General features: G+C 40.8%; 1 protein-coding gene across 2 annotated transcripts in view; it reads left to right on the forward strand.

Annotated features, from left to right (window-relative positions):
• Window positions 1-22497, forward strand: part of malrd1 (MAM and LDL receptor class A domain containing 1) — a 45776-nt gene extending 23279 nt beyond the window's left edge. Inside the window, exons 17-30 of one of the 2 annotated variants that reach the window (XM_057824773.1) lie at window positions 636-816; window positions 1595-1723; window positions 1787-1948; window positions 6344-6501; window positions 6703-6904; window positions 7006-7284; window positions 7346-7471; window positions 10779-10845; window positions 17725-17819; window positions 21417-21513; window positions 21594-21654; window positions 21842-21922; window positions 21986-22080; window positions 22157-22497. In XM_057824773.1, the coding sequence (XP_057680756.1) occupies window positions 636-816; window positions 1595-1723; window positions 1787-1948; window positions 6344-6501; window positions 6703-6904; window positions 7006-7284; window positions 7346-7471; window positions 10779-10845; window positions 17725-17819; window positions 21417-21513; window positions 21594-21654; window positions 21842-21922; window positions 21986-22080; window positions 22157-22208 (1785 nt within the window). In that variant the 3' untranslated portion in view covers window positions 22209-22497. Of the gene's footprint in view, window positions 1-635; window positions 817-1594; window positions 1724-1786; window positions 1949-6343; window positions 6502-6702; window positions 6905-7005; window positions 7285-7345; window positions 7472-10778; window positions 11030-17724; window positions 17820-21416; window positions 21514-21593; window positions 21655-21841; window positions 21923-21985; window positions 22081-22156 lie in introns of those variants that run through there. The other variant, XM_057824774.1, reaches the window with a different exon arrangement.
• Window positions 22498-23299: the final 802 nt, after the last annotated feature.

Below are 23299 nucleotides of genomic sequence, written 5' to 3' on the forward strand. Positions count from 1 at the left end.
AGTGAAAGCCATTCTTTGAAGCCAGTTCATAATAATAAAAGTCTGTATAAAGGCTGTGTCCTTGTTAGAGAGATAGGACTGACGGCTTGCCATGTTGGTGTCAAAAACTGGATTGACTTCCGTGTACACTCATAATGGACAATAAAGTCACGATAGGGGCTAAATAAAGGTCATGGACTGCCATCTGCTGAGTCGTTTACCTTTATTTTGTTTTTACTGCATTAGTACCACATAACTGTAGCACTACTTTGCTGTGCATCCTCATAAAAAAATACTGCTGGTGTCCTGTGAAAAAACAAGGTGACATGGAGTAGACACTAGATACATGACGCTCCGCACGGCCGTGTGTGATGGCGGCCCGCTCAAAGTTGCGCTCCGGGACAGATTGCTCGTTTGAACGCTGCATTAGTCACCATGTGGTGCCTGGCCGCCGCCATGGGAAAAGACTCGCGGAGGGATTACATACTTGGCGTGTCTTCTAATATATTCCATATGCGGCATGAGAGAGGCAACAATAACTCAAGGCGCAGTCTTGAGTAGCAGCGGGAATCTTTATGACAAATGTTAATGAGAACCTGTATTGGTTCCAGCCAATCTCATTATTGTGTGTCTTCTTAATGATCTTCTCCATACAGACAGAGAACGACATGTGGGAGGTGTGGAACAAAACAGGTCATCAGGGGAACCAGTGGAAGCGGGCCGAGGTGGCGCTGAGAAGGCTGAGGAACTTCCGGGTGATATTCGAGGGAGTGCGTTCGCACGATGTGAGCGGGGGAGCCGCCTTGGACGACGTGGAGTTCAAAGACTGCGCCCCGAGTGAGTGACGAAAGCCAATCGTGTGAAGCGTCACATTGTGTTTACAGTTATCCTGCCAGGCGATACGTGCCCAGTGCGATTCGTTAATTGGATGCCACAGAGGAAGAAGTGAGGGAGATTTGATGCTTTTGATGTTTGATGGTGCACGAGGCAAAGCCGCCACAAGAGAAGTCCAAATGGGAAGACGTACAGCAAATATTGCTTTCTGTGTGTCATTCTTTCATTCTGTCCATTTTGTTCAACTTGCTGTTTCTTTCAATCTATTTTCGTTCCTTTGGCTGGGGGCTGAAATTTTCTTCACTCCTTTACCTCTTCATCCTTTCCATCTCTATATTAAACTTCACTACAAACCTCCTTCTCTCTTATTTACTCCTTCCATCCTTTCAAACCTCCCTCTTCAGAAAAACATATGCTGCCAGTTAGAAGACTGTCTTCCTCCATGCCTTAAATGAGGTGCAGCGAGCGGAAAGATGCTCCGAGCTCTCTTGACAGGCTTTTGTCGGCTTTTGTCCACCGCTCGCATCCTTCCGTGCGGAACGTAGGAAAGGAAGGCTTTGTTTTAATAATGAGCAACAGATGTTTGCGTGCGTGTCAGTGTACATCCATCGCACAAAATGTAACCTCTATGGGATAGATGGGTGCTCAAAAGCACCTTATTGTCTTACAGTATCTGAACAGTCTATAGTTTTCAGTTTGTTCCAGTATGAATGTGACTTTTTATAAAACATGGCAAAAAATATTAATATCGGGTCATTTACCACCGTGTCTTTCGAACCAGGTCCTGCCGAGTCAATGAGTTGTCCTGCAGTTACGGACTTTGTTTGCGACAACGGCCACTGCGTCGAGTCCCACCTGGTGTGCGATGGCAAGCCCGAATGCAAGGACCAATCAGACGAGTCCGATTGCGGTAAGCGGTTTTGTCGCAGGTTTAATTCCCAAGCTCATTTAATACTTTCCCCCATATGTTTAGGCGCTGTGCTCGCCATGCCGGGAGCGTGTAATTTCGACGAAGACGAGGGCCAATGGGAGAAGAGGTGCCAGCTCGCTCAGGACACTGACGATGACTTTGATTGGAGAATCAATCACAGCAGCGACACAGCGGGAGGTGGACCACCATTTGATCACAGTCCAGGTTGGCGGGCTGTCTAAAGGGGATCTAATTTCAGAACTGCACGAACTGTTCTAAATATACTGTGAAAGATTTTAATTTTAAGCTTGTGCCAATGTGAAAACTCATTTAATATACACAATATCGCTGTGGACTGCCATTTGGTGTGACTTCACTTTCCATTGAATTCACTGCACTGACTGAATGTGTCATTGACTGATGATGTCACAGGGCACGGGATCGATACAGTTTTCAGCATGAGAAAGTTGCTGCATGTAAACAACTAGATGCAGTCAGTGTGAATGCTGAGAAAATGAATATTGGGTCTCTCAGTGAGTAAGCAGGTGAATATTTTTGTCACGGGTTACATGGACCAGGGGTCCCCAACCTTTTTTGCACCACGGACCAGTGTTACTTGGGTCTTTTTTTCACGGACCGGTGTTCTGACAAATTTTGCAACCTATCAAAAACTGCAACGATGTGGTTCTGCGCATGCGTGAAACGTTAAACATGGCCGCAAATGCAGCTATTTCAAAGTAAACACTACAAATTTCTTGAAAGGAATATTAATTTACGTTTGATTATCGAAGGACATGTAGAAAAGTTCTCCTCAAATATATCCTGCCATGTTAGCTGCACACAACCACTGCACACCGCTCTCTCACCATTAACGACTTCTGTCGTTAAGCATTAATTAAGAAGCCCGCTTCACAAAGATACGATGTTGGAAATTTTTAGCAAGGTTTTCAATGCTCTCGTAGCGATGTCAGGATACTCCGGAATGACTTTTATCCAGAACCTCAGTAGAGTTGTTGTCTCAAATGTACGTTTAAGGTCATTTGCGATCTCTACAAGCTGATTCTCCTGTTGCACAGACATGCTCGAATCACTCGGTTTATTCACAAACGGGTCACGAATCCACTCCTTCTCAGTTCGTGGGTCATCGAGGTTGTAGGCTCATCTTCTGGCTCGTCAGGTGCCCTTTTCGCCGTAAAAAATATCTCCAAAGACGTCTTTTTTTCCAATCATCTTCGCTCGTGTGGGAGCTAATTATTTCCATGAACAAATGTGCAGCGCTCGCGGCTTAGTGATACATTATTATCGAGGACAAGCACACATAAATATATTATATAAAACAAAACAAAACAAGATCTACTGCTAGCAGTCCAATCAATGGATTTCTATGACGACATTCTAATCTATCCTGTAGTATCATATCTAGACTAGACAGGGATATTGGTGTGTTAAGCAGGGGCACAGGGTTAATTCGGCCAGAATGCGGTCGTTAATAAATTATTATTTCTGTGCGGCCGGTACCGGTCCGCGGCCAGGCAGACGGGGACCCCTGACATGGACAGTTGCCCAGGGCGTCTTTCTCAATGAGGCTCAATATGATTTTAAAAAATCATCAACTTTCATTCATTATTCTGAACATGAGCTGAGCATACATCAACATCAGCAACTTTCATTCATTATTTCAAATATATGATTCAGGAGCGTACATCAACATCAGCAGTGACTGCAGTCATCTATGCAAGAACCACCACGACTGAGAGACTAGCATCCATAAGAATATTTGATGCTTATCCTTATCAGTCTTAACGTGAAATTCTAAAATGAATGACTTCACGATCCTTTATAAAAAAACACATTAAAAAAAGGTCTTCCAACCATACTTCCTCGGTTAATCTTATCGACCTTTGTTCATACAGAGGGGCAAATAAGTATTTAGTCAACCACTAATTGTGCAAGTTCTCCCACTTGAAAATATTAGAGAAGCCTGTAATTGTCAACATGGGTAAACCTCAACCATGCGAGGCAGAATGTGGAAAAAAAAAACAGAAAATCAAATTGTTTGATTTTTAAAGAATTTATTTGCAAATCATAGTGGAAAATAAGTATTTGGTCATTACCTAAAGTTGATCTCAATACTTTGTTATGTACCCTTTGTTGGCAATAATGGAGGCTAAACGTTTTCTGTAACTCTTCACAAGCTTTTCACACACTGTTGCTGGTATTTTGGCCCATTCCTCCATGCAGATCTCCTCTAGAGCAGGGATGTTTTGGGGCTGTCGTTGGGCAACACGGACATTCAACTCCCTCCACAGATTTTCTATGGGGTTGAGATCTGGAGACTGGCTAGGCCACTCCAGGACCTTGAAATGCTTCTTACGAAGTCACTCCTTTGTTGCCCTGGCTGTGTGTTTGGGATCATTGTCATGCTGAAAGACCCAGCCGCGTCTCATCTTCAATGCCCTTGCTGATGGAAGGAGATTTTCACCCCATATCTCTCGATACATGGCCCCATTCATTCTTTCTTTACACAGATCAGCCGTCCTGGTCCCTTTGCAGAAAAATAGCCCCAAAGCATGATGTTTCCACCAGAGGTTGCGCTAGACATTTTCGTTGTCTGTCATTTTGACTGACAGGGTCATAAAAATCCGGTCATAATCTATTTTTACCCGTCACTTAAATTTTTAAAATGATAATGATGACATATTCAATAGTATTTAGTTTTCATTCATTTTTAATTAATATTGTAACGCTTGCTTGGCGGCGAAAAATTAGACACGGAAGTCGTGGTATTTTTCTCCCTCTTTTTACTCTGCTTACCGCCAACAACACCAACAAAACAACAACTCCACCCCCAAAGAAAAAGAGGCAACTATATAGACCCCAATCACCAACGTCACACAATGATCTTAATTGTGGTTGTCAGTCCATAATCTTCTAAATATATATTAAATGCATCTTACCAGATATAAAATGACTACTACATAGTCTGTGGTGATCGTTTGGCGCCCAGATTTCTTGTCGAATTACAGCAGTCCATCTCGCTCTCCTCTTCGGGTCTCTCAGAATACGGTAGAACTTCAAGTCTCTCCGTCTATCTTCTCTGTTACTGCAACCAACCGCCACACACGCCTTCACCATTTTGATTATTAATGTTAACAAGCAGAAAAACACGCCGTAATAGGAGGCATGTACGTAGCGGTAATGTGTAAACACGACGAGCTGACGGACAATATGGCGGCTCCAGTCAGGGGGGCGGAGTTGTGACATCATGTGATTGGGGTCTATACACAGGCGGCAATCTAGTCCACCAATTGGATGACGCGCTGGCACACCGGGTGCACCAATAAGAACCTCGCGTTGATGTGTCAATCACGGTGCCGCCACCAGACCCCGGTGACACTACAATATTCTGACAGAATAGCCAACGACGTCATGCATTAAGAGAGACAATAGCTAATTAATATGCCCACTCGCCACCCTGTGGTCTGGGGTGTGAATTGCAACCTGTCAAAATGACGGACGACTTCAGTTTTTTCCGTCACCGTTTTAAAAAACCGGTCAACGACGGAAAATATTCGGTTAACGCAACCCCTGGTTTCCACCCCCATGCTTCACAGTGGGTATAGTGTTCTTCGGATGCAATTCAGTATTCTTTCTCCTCCAAACACGAGAACCTGTGTTTCTACCAAAAAGTTCTATTTTGGTTTCATCTGACCATAACACATTCTCCAAGTCCTCTTCTGGATCATCCAAATGCTCTCTAGCGAACCGCAGACGGGCCTGGACGTGTACTGGCTTCAGCAGGGGGACACGTCTGGCAGTGCAGGATTTGAGTCCCTGGCAGCGCATTGTGTTACTGATAGTAGCCTTTGTTACTGTGGTCCCTGCTCCCTGTAGGTCATTCATTAGGTCCCCCCGTGTGGTTCTGGGATTTTTGCTCACCGTTCTGGTTATCATTTTGACGCCACGGGGTGAGATCTTGCATGGAGCCCCAGATCGAGGGAGATTATCAGTGGTCTTGTATGTCTTCCATTTTCTAATAATTGCTCCCACAGTTGATTTCTTTACACCGAGCGTTTTACCTATTGCAGATTCAGTCTTCCCAGCCTAGTGCAGGTCTACAATTTTGTCTCTGGTGTCCTTCGACAGCTCTTTGGTCTTGGCCATAGTGGAGTTTGGAGTGTGACTGACTGAGACTGTGGACAGGTGTCTTTTATACTGATAATGAGTTAAAACAGGTGCCATTAATACAGGTAGCGAGTGGACCTTCGTTAGACCTCGTTAGAAAAAATTAGACCTCTTTGACAGCCAGAAATCTGTTTTTAGGTGATCAAATACCTATTTTCCACTCTAATTTGGAAATAAATTATTTAAAAATCAAATATGATTTTCTGTTTTTTTTCCCCCCACATTCTGTCTCTCATGGTTGAGGTTTACCCACGTTGACAATTACAGGCTTCTCTAATATTTTTAAGTAGGAGAACTTGCACAATTGGTGGTTGACTAAATACTTATTTGCCCCACTGTACCTACACATTTCAGAACAACTTATTCAGATTCTTCTATAGAGTTTCCTTTCACCAACTAAATGCTAATTCTACAATCTGCCTTTCTTGCTCAAAGGTGACGGTGGGAACTTCCTTTACATCCACTCAGCCGCTCAGAGAGACGGTGAGGTTGCCAGGGTGACCACCACTAGTGCCTTTCCCGCTAGCACAGGCCTGTGTCACCTGCGCTTCTGGTACTACATGCACGGCTCGGACAAAATGGGAACGCTGAAGGTAGCTAGGATTGCATAAATAATGTCGCTTAGCTGTCACTTAGCAGTCAACTCAGCCACACAAGGAAGAATCAAAGACATTGCTAGGCAATAATTCATCAAAGCATCGTCATTTCCATCTACTTATGTCTTACATGACTATTTTTGTGGGGCACAGTTGTACTTTTGGAGTCAAAACATTGCATAAATTCTGCCTTTGTAGGTGTTCACAGTCGGCCCTAGTGGTACGCCCCTGCTTATGTGGGCCAAGGCTGGAAACCAAGGCGAGGGGTGGACGTACGCCAGCGTCATCCTGTCTAACCCGACGCCTTTCCAAGTGAGCATCCAAGCAGAGGTCGGTGGAGACATGTGGACCAACATAGCGCTGGATGACATAACGTACACGACGGAGTGCATGGTCGGAGGTGAGGACATGTTTTAAACTTACGGAAGTTTGAAAAGTAGCGAGGACTTCCGTATCTACTCTCCATAATAAACTTCCCAAACTTATCATTACTCCCTGCAGGACCAGTGACTCCAGAGCCCCTCACTTGCACCTCAGACCACTTTCAGTGCGTCTACTCCTTCCAGTGCATCCCTAAAAGCTGGCTATGCGATGGCGAACTCGACTGCTTTGACCAATCGGATGAAGAGCGTTGCCCCACGTTCGTACCGGGCACCCTGCCCCCACAAGGCGGTTGCTCGGAAGGCCAATACCGGTGTACCGACGGCATCTGCCTTCCAGGCATACTGCGCTGCGACGGTGTCCCCGACTGCCCCCACGGGGAGGACGAGCACAGTTGCCGTAAGTGTCACTGCTGGATCTAAATAATAATAATGAATTCAATTTTATATGGTCTCTTCAGCCCTATTGCAGTGTGAGTTAGGAGAGCTTCAGTGCGATACTTCATCCACTTGTGTTCCTCTCGAGAAGCGCTGCGACCGCTTTGTGGACTGTCTGCCTTTCCGATCTGATGAGTCCAGTTGTGACGGTAATATTAACTTAAAAGAAAAAAAGCATCCATGTATTACCTATACAGTAATCCATTACATATTCACTATTCTCATACAAAATAAATACCTTGCCATTTTAAAACTAAGGATATGCCTTAAAGCAGCTTCATCCGGACTTTATTTTTTCTCTTGACATCTTTGAGTGAAGCTCTGCCAAACAGACCCTCACACCATCTCTGCAGGGCGCTTGTTAACGAACGTGTCTCTTGTTTGCTTGTCAGAATCCGTCAGCTTTCTGCCAAATTCCGGCATTTTCCGGTCTCTACCTGCTGCTCTGACATCTGACACGGAAGCTTTAAATCGGTTCATGCACCATTCTGGGAGAGAAAACCTCGTATTAAGTGGGCATCACATTGTGCCAATTTGACCTAAAAATAACTGCATTTTGAATGATTGCGAGGGCTAGCATTTCTTTTGTTGCCAGGGCGATCAACGACTAATTTTTGCGTGCCAGGACGTTTTATTACTGCTCACATTTTTTTTAGCCATAGCACATATGGATTCAGTCTATTCCAGATCTTTCAGTTTATCGCACGGCACCTTAATTAAACGAATACTCAAAGAAGCAAAATCTAATTCGAAGCTTTTTTTTTTTAATCGAATAACTTGAAGTAATCAATTATTCGTTGCAGCACTACAACAAACCAAAACACCTTCCTTACCAGGGGTGTAACAATATATCGCATGATCATTTTTCTCGATACTTTGTATCCCAAAAGGTTAGGGATATGTTCACGCCAAGAATCGATACAGTTTTAAAAAGGTGTCACTGTTTAAAAAAAAAAAAGGGGGGGGGGGGACCACCAACAGGTTGCTACCAAAATTTTCCATTAGAATAGTGTCTATGTAAATTTACAGGCTGCCACTGTCGGCGCAAAACGTCCAATCAATTTTGATTGAACGAACATTCCTTCACCCTAGGGCTGCAACAAATGATTATTTTTATAATCGATTAATCAGATGATTAATCGGATAAATGTCACTTTTTTCAATTACCTTCACCGTTGTTTTAGGAATGTTGTTAGTAACAATGAAGACAAAATGGATGACTATTTTCTTCCAAAATAATATTTTATGACAGCTTCCTGACCTAACTGTAGTCTACAACTGTACTGTTTTAATTACATAAAACCTGAAACTAGAGTTTTATAAAGATTTCGACTATAAAATAAAAAAAGAATTTCTCAGTACACAAATCAGACTAAAGTCTTGTGCATTCAAATAAAAAATGTGCTGCTGATTGACCTTTTTTTCTTGTGGGCAAAGCACTGATATAAATTGTGTCAATGACTCATTTATTTTCTCTAAAAAAACTAAACAACAAAAACGAATAAGGTGGACGCAGACTGTAATGAATCAGTTTTCTTGATTAAAAATTGTATTCAATAGGGCACTCAAAATTATCGCGTTAACGGGCGGTAATTATTTTTTTTAATCACGTTAAAATATTTGACGCATTTAACGCACATGCCCCGCTCCAACAGAATAAAATGACAGCACAGTTTCATATCCACTTGTTACTTGTGTTTTTTGGTGTTTTGTCGTCCTCTGCTGGCGCTTGGGTGCCACTGATTTTATGGGTTTCAGCACCATGAGCATTGTGTAATTATTGACATCAACAATGGCGAGCTACTAGTTTATTTTTTGTTTGAAAATTTTACAAATGTTATTAAAACGAAAACATTAAGAGGGGTTTTAATATAAAATTTCTATAACTTGTACTAACATTTATATTTTAAGAACTACAAGTCTTTCTATCCATGGATCGCTTTAACAGAATGTTAATAAAGTTAATGCCATCTTGTTGATTTATTGTTATAATAAACAAATACAGTACTTATGTACAGTATGTTCAATGTATACTGTATATCCGTCTTGTGTCTTATCTTTCCATTCCAACAATAATTTACAGAAAAATATGGCATATTTTATAGATGGCTTGAATTGCGATTAATTACGATTAATTAATTTTTAAGCTGTGATTAACTCGATTAAAAATTTTAATCGTTTGACAGCCCTAATTCATAAATACAATCCAAATCAAATTTCAAAGCACTCTCTCTTGTATGACAATTTACAGTTTGAATGGAAGTTTGTGTTGAAAGGAGCCTAAGATGTTATATGAATGGTTTTATGTGTGAGGTTTCTTGCTAAAAAGAAGGGCTAATATGCCTCTCCTAAACACAAACGGACACTTAAGACACTGATTAGCTTAATTGCTAACTAGCTCAGCGCTCCATGCTAAGTAGTAACGTCTCATCAACACAGAATACAAACAATACAACTGGCTTCATTTTTTAACCTCTGACGGAGGCACACTGGCTCTCACAATACAAAAGACCACCGATCGACAGATTCGACACTTCATAAACTGTTTTGATTCAGCAACCCGGTGTAGCAGTGAACTCTCTCTCTCTTGCTCTAATCACTGGCGTATACACAGCCTCATGTTACACACAAACACGGACCCAAATGGGACTGCTCATAGCTGCCGGAAAAAAACGATGATCAAATTAGCTGGCAATTTTTTAATCGATTTTAATCGATTAATTGTAACAGCCTTAATTCACCTGCTCGTTCCAGTTTTGGTGGCATATACAGGTCAATTCCGATTCATTTTGGAACATTTCTGCATTACTTTCTATTTATTAACCCAAAATCAACAGGAAGTGACCCGTAAATGCCCTAAAATCAATAGGAGGGTGACCCCAAATCACCAGGAAATTACCTGAAATGCCCCAAAATTAACTAATTGACGGACATAGATATCCAATCCGTATGAAGTGGCTGCCACCGTGCCAGTTCAAACAGATTGGATATCTAGCAATGATGAACTAATTTCAATTCATAGCGGAAAAACGAAAAGAGCTTGTTCTCTTTATTAGTTGTATGGAAGAATTTCGGAGTGATTTCATGACTCAAGTATCGATGATTGCCCTATCGTTAGACGATCTTTATTGTGCGTATGTATCGCAAATCGCATCGTGAGCTAACCAGAGGTTCCTACCCCTATTCCTTACTGCAACTTTAAACCTGATGTGTCAGAACTTTTTTCTTTAATAATGTTTGCAATATGAGAGAAACGAATTGCTAGATGCGACATTTTAATATACATGCTAATGCGCCGTGTGGTTATGTTTCCCTGGCAACGCAGCCTAATATTGAGGTGAGGTGAAAAATGTCATTTTAGCAGAGGTGGCATATGGTAATAGCAAACGTGAATTATTAATATTGCCAGATTGTTATTCTCACTTCTTGAAAATTTCTTTGCTCCTTGTCTTGCAGATTGCCCTCCTATGTACTGCCTGGATCGAGGCTTGTGCCATGTGGAGAAACACGGACCTGTTTGCATGTAACACACACTCCAAAACTCTCCTTATCTCGTATTGTACGACACCGGACATAAAAAATTCACCCGTCTTGCTCCGTGAAGCATGCTGGAACCTGGAAATTCTGTTTGCTCGGCTTCTCAACTTTTATTTATTACGATGGTGCCTCGACGGAATTGTTGTTAGATCTTACTGGTCAATATTTATACAGCAAGCATTCGTCTGGTTAACTTTTCAGTTCAAGTCAGAACAATGGCTCTTTTAGATAGCTGCATTCAGCCTAGACAAATTCTGTCTTCAGCCTTTTCAAAAACAAGTTTAGTTTGGTAAAGTTGGTAAGTTTGGTAAAAATTCCCGTACTTTGTTCCTTCATTTTGAATCCTGCAGGTTAGATTTTAGTGCGGCTTATTTGTTTATTTATTTGGGTTCATACGTAGGTAACACTTTATTTGACAGCGGCGTCCTAAGACTGTCATAAGACCATGTCATAATGACAGATGTCATTAACTCATTCACTCCCAGCCATTTTCACCGGAGCAAACCCCTTCGTTCCCGGCCATTTTACTGGATTTTGACTGATTTTGCAAGGCCCACAGAAAATTCTGTTCTATTGCTATTTAAACATGGAACTCACCAAAATAAAAGATTAGGCTCTCTTCTTTCAGCAGGAAAAAAAGTTCATGTCTTTTTCCATTCTTTAGATATCAGCATTGGAAAATAGCTTAGTTTTAGCAATTTTCCAATTTCTGATGAACAGAGAAATTGAGCTTTTTGTAAAAGCATACATTTCAGACATAACTTTGACTTTAACACAGCTATTTTTAGCTTTTGTTGCATCCCAAACATCTGAATAATATTTTCCTTCTACAAAATAAACAAGACAAATAGACCTTTTGATAGCAAAGTAACAATCTATTTACATGTTTGAACTGACAGATGACGCTGTTGTGGCTGCGACATCCAGGGTAAATTTTTCCCTCATCGCCGTCTGTCTCATCAAAATGGATTTTTTTTTTGTCTTTCTTTTGTGGTGACCACTGCCTCGTGGCGGAGTTAGCCTGGGGAACTTATGTTCCTGGGGGCTAACTTGTTTGGCCGTGCGTGTTTCAGGCTGAGTCGCAGGACACTGGAGGGTGCGGGGGACGTGAGCGGCTGAGCAAGGCGGCGCAGGCTCACTCGGCAAGCAGCACAGACTCAACGGCATCGTCCGCTGCACTGGTGGTCCCGGTTGTTCTGCTCGGTTGTCTGCTGCCTGGCATCCTGGACGTCCATTCGGTCGTCTACCGCCGGCTCCCCGGCCGTACGGCCCGGCCATTCATTCGGTTGAATTGGGTTGCGGGTCTTACCAAATGCGCTACTACCCTCCAGTGGCCAGTTTTATTGCTTTAAAATGGATTTTCAGCATTGTGCTTTGGAGCTAAGTTGCATCAGAACCTAGAGATGTCTCTTGTGAAAAAAAGAAAATGTAAAAGACGTATAAATACGTCTTTGGGACACTGAAACAATTAAAAATAGAATATATTTATACGCTTTTGGGAGCAAATAAGTTAAGTGTCATTCGGCAAATTATGTCACTAAATTTATTTATGTACATGTTGGATTCTTTACATCCATTCAAAAGAGATAATTTGCTAAATGATGACACTAAATGATTTGTTATAAGCATTCATTAACTCATTTACTTCCAAAAACGTATAAATACGTTCTATTTTTAACTGTTTCAGTGTCCCAAAGACGTATTTATACGTCTTTTACGGGTTTTTTTTTCACAAGCGACATCTCTAGGTTCTGATGCAACTTAGCTCCAAAGCACAATGCTGAAAATCCATTTTAAAGCAATAAAGACGTATGTATATGTCTTTTACGTTTTTTTTCCGAAAAGACAACTCTGGCTTCTGATTCAATTGAGGTTCAAAGCACAAAGCTGAAAATCAATTTTAAAGCAATAAAACTGGCTACTGGAGGGCAGTAGCGCATTTGGTAAGACCTGCAACCCTATTCAATTGCAACAAGAGGCCAAGCTGCAAGGCCGGGGCTCTGGCGGAAGATGACCGAATGGATGACAGGCGGCGGACGACCGAGCAGAACAACTGGTAGGACGCCCGGAATGCCAGCAGCTGGACGACCGGGACCACTAGATGCCGTTAAGCCCGTTCTGCTCGCGAGCAAAGTCTGCAGAGACCAAAAAATAAATAAATTTTTTTGAGACAGGCAACGATGAGGGAAAAATTTAACTGGGGGTCGCGGCCACAATGCCGTCATCTTTCAGTTAGTTATGGGTAAATAAATTGTTACTTTGCTATCAAAAGCTCTATTTGTCTTGTTGTTTGTGATATTTTGTAAAAGGAAAACATTATGCAGATGCTTGGGATGTAACTAAAGCAAAAAATAGCTGTGTTAAAGTCAAAGTTATGTTTGAAATGTATGCTTTCACAAAAAGCTCAATTTCTCCGTTTTTTCATCAGAAATGGGAAAATTGCTCAAACTAAGGTATTTTCTAATGATTCTAAAGAATGGAAAAAGATATGAACTTACTTTTTTCTGCTGAATAAAGACAGTCTAATTTTTCTTTTGGTGGGTTCCATGTTTTTTATAGCAATGGAACAGAATTTTCTGTGGGCCTTGCAAAATCAGTCAAAATCCAGCAAAACGGCCGGGAGCGAAGAGCCTTGCTCCGGTGAAAATGGCTGGGAGTGAATGAGTTAATGCTCACGACAGTGTCAAGTCATAATTATAATTGTATAATGACAGTCTGATGACGCCAATGTCAAAAAAAGTGTTACCAAATACCATAACAGGCAATTAATGAAACAAGTGGAATAAATAATTAGCACAGAACATGAATTTTGATTGTCATTTACATCTGTAGCGCTGCAATGCATGCTAGGCGGCATGTTGGACAACAACAGTGTTATCAACAGGTGGCAGCAGAGGTTGACTCTCTCCCCAAGGGAGCAGTGATGGCCATAAGAAGCTTTTCCGGCTTATTCATGAACAAATGCCGTTTTCGTGTCAAATTTGATGGGTGGCGGCTTATAGTCAGGTGCGCCTTATAGTTCGAAAATTACAGCACTTTAAAAGAGACAACAAAGCTGTTAGAAAAGACTGCACTATAATATCCTAACTTTTCCAGCCACACATCAACTTAACCCTCCTGACTTGCCAACAACCTTAAAAAAAGGGAAAGCAAGGCCTTTTGAATAAGTTTAGCGCAGTCTCTCCCAAAATTTTTAAGCCACATACCACTTTCAACATCCCGACAGAGCTGGCGCACCGCTCCGTCTCTGCACACAGCCTTTAAAAAAAAAAAGAAAAGCCTTTTGGATAGTTTTCGATTAGCCTCGCACCCTTTGAAAGCCTTCTAACCACTAGGCCAACACATGGATGGCTCTGTTCACAGATGAAGGTTTGCCGCCGTGACCACACACACATGACGGCCCCCCGTCCACAACTGCTTTGGCTGATAACAGCATCCCTGAGAGATGCGTGTTCCACATTAGAAGCGCGTCCAAGTGAGGAAAAACCAGCTGATATTGAGCAGATGTCGACTTGGACTAGCATTTTTGTTAGGGAGAAGGACGCTACCGCCACAAACACGTGAAAACGTTTCGCAGCTGGATTCTGCTTCTGTCCTGCAGTGGAATTTGAATCGGACATGAGGAATTGATTGTTTTGCTTTATAGAATAGAATAGAAAGTATTTATTGTCATTGTACAGAGTACTATAAAATTAGAAGTGTGTATATGACAATTTGCAGTACTCGGACGAGGAGGCAGATGGCTGACTTCATATGATGATATTGACGTAACAGTGCAAAAAAAAATTTGATAATGAAACTGTGCAAATGCTGCATATGCAGTAGAGCTAGGAATCTTTGGGCACCTAACGATTCGATTACGATTACGATTCAGAGGCTCCGATTCGATTATAAAACGATTATTGATGCACCCCCCCTCCTTTTTTTAATTAAAAAACATTTTTTAATTAAATGTTTTGTACATTAGTTCCAAAATTGTTCAAAAATCCTCTCAGGCTAAACCAGTACTTCTCAATTAGTGGGACGGGCCCCCCCAGGGGGGCGCAGAGCAATGCTGGGGGTGGCGCATGTGACCTTGGGGAACATACTTTTTTGCCGTACTAGGTTAAAGTGTAATTGCACATCCACTCAGTGGGTGGCTGTGCCGCTCTCATTTTCATCGTGTGCGCAGTATTTTTTAACCAAACGAGCACACAGCAAAGAGCGCCGGAGATACAGTATTAAAAGCTAAGACAAGGAAATATGACGAAGCATATGTACCATTTGGCTTTGACTTTTAGTACAGTGGGGGACGAGGAAAGACCAGTCTGTTTACTTTGTCTAAAAATGTTCTCAGCGGACAGCAGGATTTTTTTTTTCCCAGCAAAAACACGCTGAATATTGCCAACAATCCTCCCGCTTAGTCAGTGTTACAAAAGTAAACCAGCAAACACTGTCAGCATCATACAAGGTGGCATACCTAGTTGCTCAGTGCAAAATAACCCGACACCATAGCAAAGGAGCTGATACTGCCTGCAGCAAAAATAAAAATTGTCCCTCCGTCCAATGACACTGTCGTTTTTGTTCTATTAATTTATTTATTTTTTCGGCCTAATTGTTTGGCATTTTATGAGTTAATGTTATTGATCAATTTGAATTTATTACTATGTATTGATTTTATTACATTTAATTTTCAGTATCAAACGGTCCAAAAAATGTATCGAGTGTATTTTTACCGTATGGATGTTTTTTTTTTTTTTTTTTTTTTTTTTACACTTTATTGGAAGTTGATCTATATTACTTTTTTTCTTTTAATATTAAATATAACAATGTTATGCAGAGGTGTAGTTATAATAATAAGAATTTTATATACAAATGATACTACAGTATATTTATATTGGCGGCACAGAGTTGGGGGGGGGGCGCGGAACGTTTATGTCTTCCTGTGGGGGGGCATAACAGAAAATAATTGAGAAGCACTGGGCTAAACCAAACTACTATTTCAGTATCAAGTTAACATATAACAGTAAACAAATATACAAAAATAACAGTACATAAAAAACTCCAGTCCCCATTCTGTATCAGCAGCTTTAAACCACATTCAATTAATTTAATGTTGTGAATCAACTGTTACAGCTGTTAAAATTGCTCCCGTTATTCCACAATTTCCCTTCTGTCTTCCTTTGTCAAAGTTTTAAAACTATTTCATCATTTAAAGATAGATTCAAGACAAGATTCTGCCGATTTAGGAGTATTTTAGATAAAAAGTTAATTAGGTTTGTTACAACAGAACCTTCTTGAGAGGTCTACTGCTTTAAGATGGCGGCTGTTTGCTTACGCTGGAAAGTCTGTCATTTCGCATCTCTGTTCAATAATACATGTTCTAACACCGACGTCGTCTGTCATTTTGCATCTAGTTCTACATATATATGATATCTACTGTAGCCGTATGTTTGTAGCAACTAGCAGCTGGCCGTTGTTTGTAGCGGCTGTCAGCCGCAGTCAGGTATGATTGTTTTTTTTTTTCTAGCGGCATGAGTTGAACATGATATTTACACTCGGTCCGTTCCTCATTGTGTCCCAAAGACGGCGCTGACTGTGTTTTACTTCCGCTTTACCTGGTATAATTCAATAATCGGAATTTGGATATTTGTGAATCGTTCTCGAATCTTCCACGGCCGAATCGCGAATAATCTAAGAATCGGAAATTTCGCACGCCTCTACTATGCAGTACCCAGATTGAGACAGATGTCTGAGAAAATTTTACTTTGTGAGATGCATGTGGCAATGTTGTGGTATTAGCAGTGCAATGACTGATATTTCAGTGCAAACTTGAGTTGACTGTTTTACATCTCTTGGAAAGAAACTGTCTCTGTTACCCAATGTTTATATTTAACAATTGTTATTGCCATATGTGGAGATTAAGAGTGGGGTCCCCTGGTGGCTGAGAATGTAATTGACGTTCCAATATATGAATTTACAATTAAGACTCTGCTGGTAAAATATTTTCTCTAAAAGTTGTAAAGCAATAAAACAAACAACAAAAATGAATGAAATTAACATTTTTTTTTTTTTTATAATGGGTCAAAATTTATTTTCGAACAGATCATGTGACTTAGAGATGGTCATTTGCTTTCCTTAGCCAAAACCACCTGAGGACAGAAGAAACAAGATACGTAATTTTTTTCAAACCGAAGCTTTCAAAAGCGACAAAACTACTGAGCGAGAACCAAGGATTGAAAATGCGGACCATAAAACGCCTGAGAGCACCGCCAAAATAGTGAGCGGAGTTTCTGTTTGTCCCACTAAAGACGCTAATTCTATAACAGAGCAACAACCGGGCGTACCATATTCAATGGACGATGTCCTTGGCCAAAAGCACAGCTATCTTAAGCAGCCAGATTTAGAATTCCCCTAAAAATGATGGGAAACAAAAACAAAAAAGATCATTTTCAATGTATGATTATAAATATACCTTTCTAGAATATTCAGTCAAAAAGGATACAGTCTCCTGTTTTGCCTGCCACCGTTTTCAAACTTACCATGGTGGGGATTCGTTTCGCAAGGGTGAGTGAATGACTGGAAAAACTGGCATTAAATTGGATATCTCCGCGCAACGCACAAATCGGCGTCTAACTACTTCACAGATAAACGCGTGTGCTCACCTTCGAACGCATACCCACACACACAGTAGCTTGGATGCCTGTATTTACGAGCATGGGCTAAGCTACTAACCGAGCATATATCTTGTAAGTTAATTTTATTGCTAACACCGCGTTTCGGGTTCATCAACATGTTTTGGCGCCCCCCGCCACAAAAGTCAAACTCCGCCTATGGTTATTGCACAGGAATTTTCTTTGGGTCACGAGTGCTTTCCTGTATGCAGGTGTTCTGTGGGCTGGACCGGAAACCGTTGCCACGTGAAGGCAAAGCCCCCATTTTCCACTCCAACGCCACCCGCGCTGGAAGACACATCGTTGGGTAATATCGCAACATTTCCCACCTCACACACAAGGGCGTAGGTTTCGTCTCAAAATTGGTAGGGACGATATAACAGCATAGCCTGCATGTACACCTTTTTATTTGAGCTTTGGAATACATTGACACGATTTAATAGTTCTCAGCCACATCTAAGATAACAGATCAGATAGTCTTTTTCATGGCACATTTGATGTAGATAGGAGAAAAAAAGAATACTACTACTAATAATAATAATAATATTAACAAAGGATAGGTTGATAACAACACTTTGTCTTTGCCATGAGAAAAAAAAACAAACAAAAAAAACAAACAGGAGTTATGTTTGGCTGTATCGTGAGCAAGTCCTCATCTATTTTACAAAAACCACACATACGCACACACATACCCACACACACAAAAACAAAATAATAGTAATGGAAATTTAAAAAGAAATAAAATTCAAGGAAAACAAAACGCACAATTCAAGCATACCGTAGCACAGTAGGTAGGCTTGAATGCTATGGAGAGGGGAAAAAAAAAAAAAAACTCAAAATGAAATTAAGAGGGGAGGGGGTGGGGCAGGGCATCTGGTTGCAATTCTGCTGAGATTATTAATCCATCCAGGTAATCTCTAAAGGGCTGCCAGGTTTCGTGAAAGATATTTTCCCTACTGGAGAGTGAGAGTCTTATCTTTTCTAACTTTAAATGAGAAAAGGGGTCAATTTAAGTCTGAACATAATGAAGGTACTGTAGTTCACTTAATAATGGTTGTGTCAATTACCGTATTGACCCGGATATAAAACGGCCCTGATTATAAGACGACCGCCTCTTTTTCAAGACTCAAGTTTAAAAAAAGACTTTTTGAACACCAAATTATGTTTTATACAGTACATCTGAAAAAAATGATTACAACAATATATTTGAGAGAAAACGCATGTTATTTTGCCTCATTCAAATCTGAACATTTAAATATGTAAACTAAAGTGCAATCACATTCGTAAATGAATGGCTTCTGGTTTTTGAAATGTAAATAAACCAACCTATTGTGATAAAACAACAAAATTGCATTAACTGCATTAACCATCAAAGTGAAGTCTAACTGTAACTGTAGTCTTGAAACAAATCTGAATAAGGAAAAATATTGCAATAAAATAATGCAAACTGGTTAAACTTGAGAGTAGCTGATAGAGGTGGGAATCTTTGAACACCTCACGATTCGATTACGATTCAGAGGCTACGATTCGATTATAAATCGATTATTGATGAAACCCCCCCCCCCCCCCCCGCTATTAGCTGCTTTTAATGTTTTGTACATTAGTTACAAAAACTGTAAAAAAAAAAAAAAAAAAAAAAACATCAATATCAAGTTAACAGCTAAAAACAATAAATAATATACTCAAATCACCATTCTGTATCAGCAGCTTTAAACTACATTCAATTAATTTAATGTTGTGAATCAACCGTTAAAGTTGTTAAAATTGCTCCCGTTATTCCATAATTTCCCTTTTGTCTACTTTCAACATGTAAAAGTTTTAAAACAATTTTAAAACATAGATTCAAGTCAATATTTTACCGATTTAGGAGTATTTTAGATAAAAAGTTAATTAGGTTCGCTTGGAAGGTTCGCTACAACAGCCTTGCAGTGAAGTCTACTGCTTTAAGATGGTGGCCGTTTACTAACGCCCGCATCTAGTTTTCTGTACATGTGCTGCTAACGCCACCGAGTCTAGTATGCATCTAGTCCTATATAAATATGATATCTACCGTACCATTATGTGGACATACTTTGTAGCAGCTGTCAGCAGCAGTCAGGTATGTTGTTGTTTTTTTTATCTCGCGGCATGAGTTGAGCTAGAGCCGTGAGTTGAGCATTAGCATTACCCGTGGGGCCGGGTAATGACAAGCATGATGTTTAGCTACTCTCGCTCCGTTCCTCATTGCGTCCCGAAGACCGCGCGGCGCGCTTAGAGTGTTTTACTTCCGCTTTACTTGACATATTTCAATAATCGGAATTTGGATGTTTGTGAATCGTTCTCGAATCTTCCACGGCCGAATCGCGAATAATCTAATAATCGGACACCTCTAGAAGCTGAGATCTGTCATGACAGAACATCGCTTCAATGATATCTGGCGCCATCTAGCGTTGTGAATGGGTATAACGTCTAGACCGCGAATATAAGACCCCCCCCACACTTTTTCAGTCTTATTTCGATGCAAAAAACACCGTCTTATATTCGGGCCAATACGGTATATCCTTACAACATATGGGAAGACAATCTTAATTACCTATAGACCCTACTCACGTGACGTCACAGCCACGCCCCCGCGCCATGTTGTCCGTATACTCGTCATGTTAATGCATTAGCGCTTCGTAAATTCCTCCTATTATGGCGTGTTTTTCTGCTCGTTAACATTAATAATCAAAATCGTGAAGTCGTGTGTGGCGGTCGGTTGCAAAAACAGAGAAGATAGACGGAGAGACTTGAAGTTTTACCGTATTCTGAGAGACCTGGAGAGGAGACCGAGATTGACTGCTGCAATTCGACGAGAAAACTGGGCTCCAAACGACTACCACAGATTATGTAGTAGTCATTTTATATCTGGTAAGATGCATTTAACATATATTTAGAGGGTTTTGGGCTGACAACCACAATTAAGATCATTGCTAGGCTAATCGCCGACAACATACATTCAGACGTTGTGAATGAACTACCTGAAAATATATAATTATAAGGGAATAATCAGACAGTTGTCATACAATTAATTTACAATTTCACTATTGAGGTCAAAAGCCAAAAAATAAATTCAACTAGGGACAATCTGGAGTAGTGCTATCGCACTTCATATTTATTACATATTATATATGTATGTAGTGAGAGTGCTATCGCTAAACCATATAAACATTAAAAGCCCTAGCTCCATTGACAAATGACATGAAATACATTAGACTTGACAGTGGATGTTAGCAAGAACAAAAGATTTTGAATTGAAAATTTCGTAACTCACCTTCCGAGCACAAGATTCCTGCCGAATTTTCGTGTACAAGGACCTGTTTCACCCAACCAGCAACGTAGCATTTATAAGCCTCCAAGCTCTTAAAGTTTTTCAGACTTTCGTGAGAATAGGCTGATTTTGTGTGGACAAGATAGTTGTAAATATCAGGGTCAGGCAAAGATGGCGAAGACAGCGGGTCGAAAAACATCGATTTAGGCATCAAATACGGATCTGGCGAATGGATAAACTGAAGCTTTTCCACGTAACGCCTTTTATGCAACGCATCCAATGAGTTTACAGCGTCAGATAACACCGGGGCTTCCATGAATTGCTCTATAACTTGCACGACTAATTGAAAACAATGAGAATAGGTCTAAAAAATAGGTACAATATGGCGGCCGGATACAGCGACACGTCATTTTGTTACGTAGGTGAGTAGGGTCTATATACTGAAGTTATTGTATAATGCAAATAAGGTTGACTAAAAGTTGGTGGGGACGATCTAAGCATCCTGAAAAGTTGTTAGTGTTATGTCCCTACCGTCCCTATGCAAACCTACGCCCTTGCTCACACGGTCCGATTAATAAATAACAAAGCCGCCTTTTGACGGACTATGTCTATCAGACGCCGTGTACGCCGGCATTGCCATCGGGTTGCTGCTGCTACTCATGGGCATGGGAGTTTGCATCCTAGCTCTGTGCAGTAAGCGTTTCGGCGTGAGGTGAGTTGTATCACTGATAGTCACAGTTTTTTGGGTCTGCTGCTGCTAATGCTGAGCTCCTTTTGCGGCATCCTCTGCAGGAAGCGGAACCCGATAGACTACGGAATGATGGATCAGCCCGCCTTAAACTGGAAGGCACAGGTGATGTCTGATCCATCATTGGAAAATTCTTCTGGGGCATCATTAGTGTTCAATACAGAAATCCCTAGCTATTTGTTATCCCGGCAATGTGCTATGTACTTCAAACAAAAAGTGTTCAATTTGAAAAATATCTTCATCAATTTCTCATCAACCTTGTTTTTGTTCTGCTGTTAACGCATAATTTCAGTTTCGCCGCCTCGCAACCAGGCGCAGAAACGACAACGGGGGTCTTTCCATCAGCGTGTACCCTTGGAGGAAGGAGGAGGAGGTAAGCCCCCCCCCCGCCTCTTTTCTCTGATTAGAAAATTTCAATTCATCCTTACTTGAACAGAGCTCATACCGGAGGGACGCGGGTCTGTCCTTTGCTAACCCGCTGTACAATCATCAGCAGCAGCTGCACCATGATGAATGCCAGAGTTCTCACGCGTAAGAAAAAAAACAGACGGACTTTGCATACGGAAGCCTGTGGAGGATCAGTATGCGAATGACTTTTTTTCCTCAGGGAAAGTGAAGAAAAATGGACATACTGTACATGCAGTGACACACAAAATTAGGAACAGGAATGAAGATGGACAGAATTTTTTACTGGTGACTTGCGTCTATGCCATGTGATTTTCCAAATCGATGTATTGTTGTTTTAATGTATGTATGGTGGAAAACACAGACAAGACTGAAAAAGCAGTTTCTGCTCTTGCACTCCTCTTTAAAAGAAACTGCTGTATTTTAAGCCAAAATTTGAAAGAACAAAATTTTTGTATGCTGCCATAGCAGATTCATGGCGAATTAAGCCCCCGAACTATTATTAATTTGCCTGTTTTACCCTGGAAAGCCCCGTTTACGGACGTCGCGTAACCGCTTTTGTTTCAACCGAGCCATTAAAAGAAGCTCAGTAATTTTATTTATGATTCAAAATGTCTGTCATTTTTAGCTTAGAATCATTTATTGATGTCTAATATTTTGTTTAAAAAAAAAAAAAAACACACAAAAAAATTATTCACTTGCATATTTTAAACTTTTAAACAAATGACGTCACAATGAAAAAAATGGTGTCTATAGGAAAGTCACGGATATCTACCTCATAATTCTCGCTAAATTGTATTTTTTTGTTGCTGTCTCATTTTCCCTGATATGTTATATGATAAATAATCGATCCAAACAAAGCAAAAATGAAAAAAAAAAAATGTTTGAAAGGGTAAATATATGAAGAAAAAAAAATTCTCGACTACTCCTCGATGTCTGCAATTTCTGCATCGCGACCATTGTTATATATTACCATGTTTCACCCATAAAATTCCCCCAAAATCCGGCTGTGGCCATTCACAGCTGTGTCTTGACACTCAGTGATAAATGCTACATGGAGTTTTTGGATCGAAACAAGGTAAGTACATGATAATATCTCGTTAAAGTCATGGCGTCTGTAATTCTGCTCTCACGTGCTCTCACCTCCAGATAGGGTTTTGCTGTTTAAAAAACTTTTTAAAAAATGTTTTTTTAAAATGCCCTCCTGTCCAAAATTTTCCTTCCACCGGAAAATTGAGATTTTAAGCTTTCCAATGATGTGTCCAGAGGCGTCGCATCCCATTAGGCAAACCAGGCAATTGCTTAGGGCCTCCAGCCGGCAGGGGTCCCCAGGGGGCCAACAGGT

Source organism: Corythoichthys intestinalis, chromosome 20 (genome assembly GCF_030265065.1).
Source record: "Corythoichthys intestinalis isolate RoL2023-P3 chromosome 20, ASM3026506v1, whole genome shotgun sequence".
Classification (NCBI taxonomy): Eukaryota; Metazoa; Chordata; class Actinopteri; order Syngnathiformes; family Syngnathidae; genus Corythoichthys; species Corythoichthys intestinalis.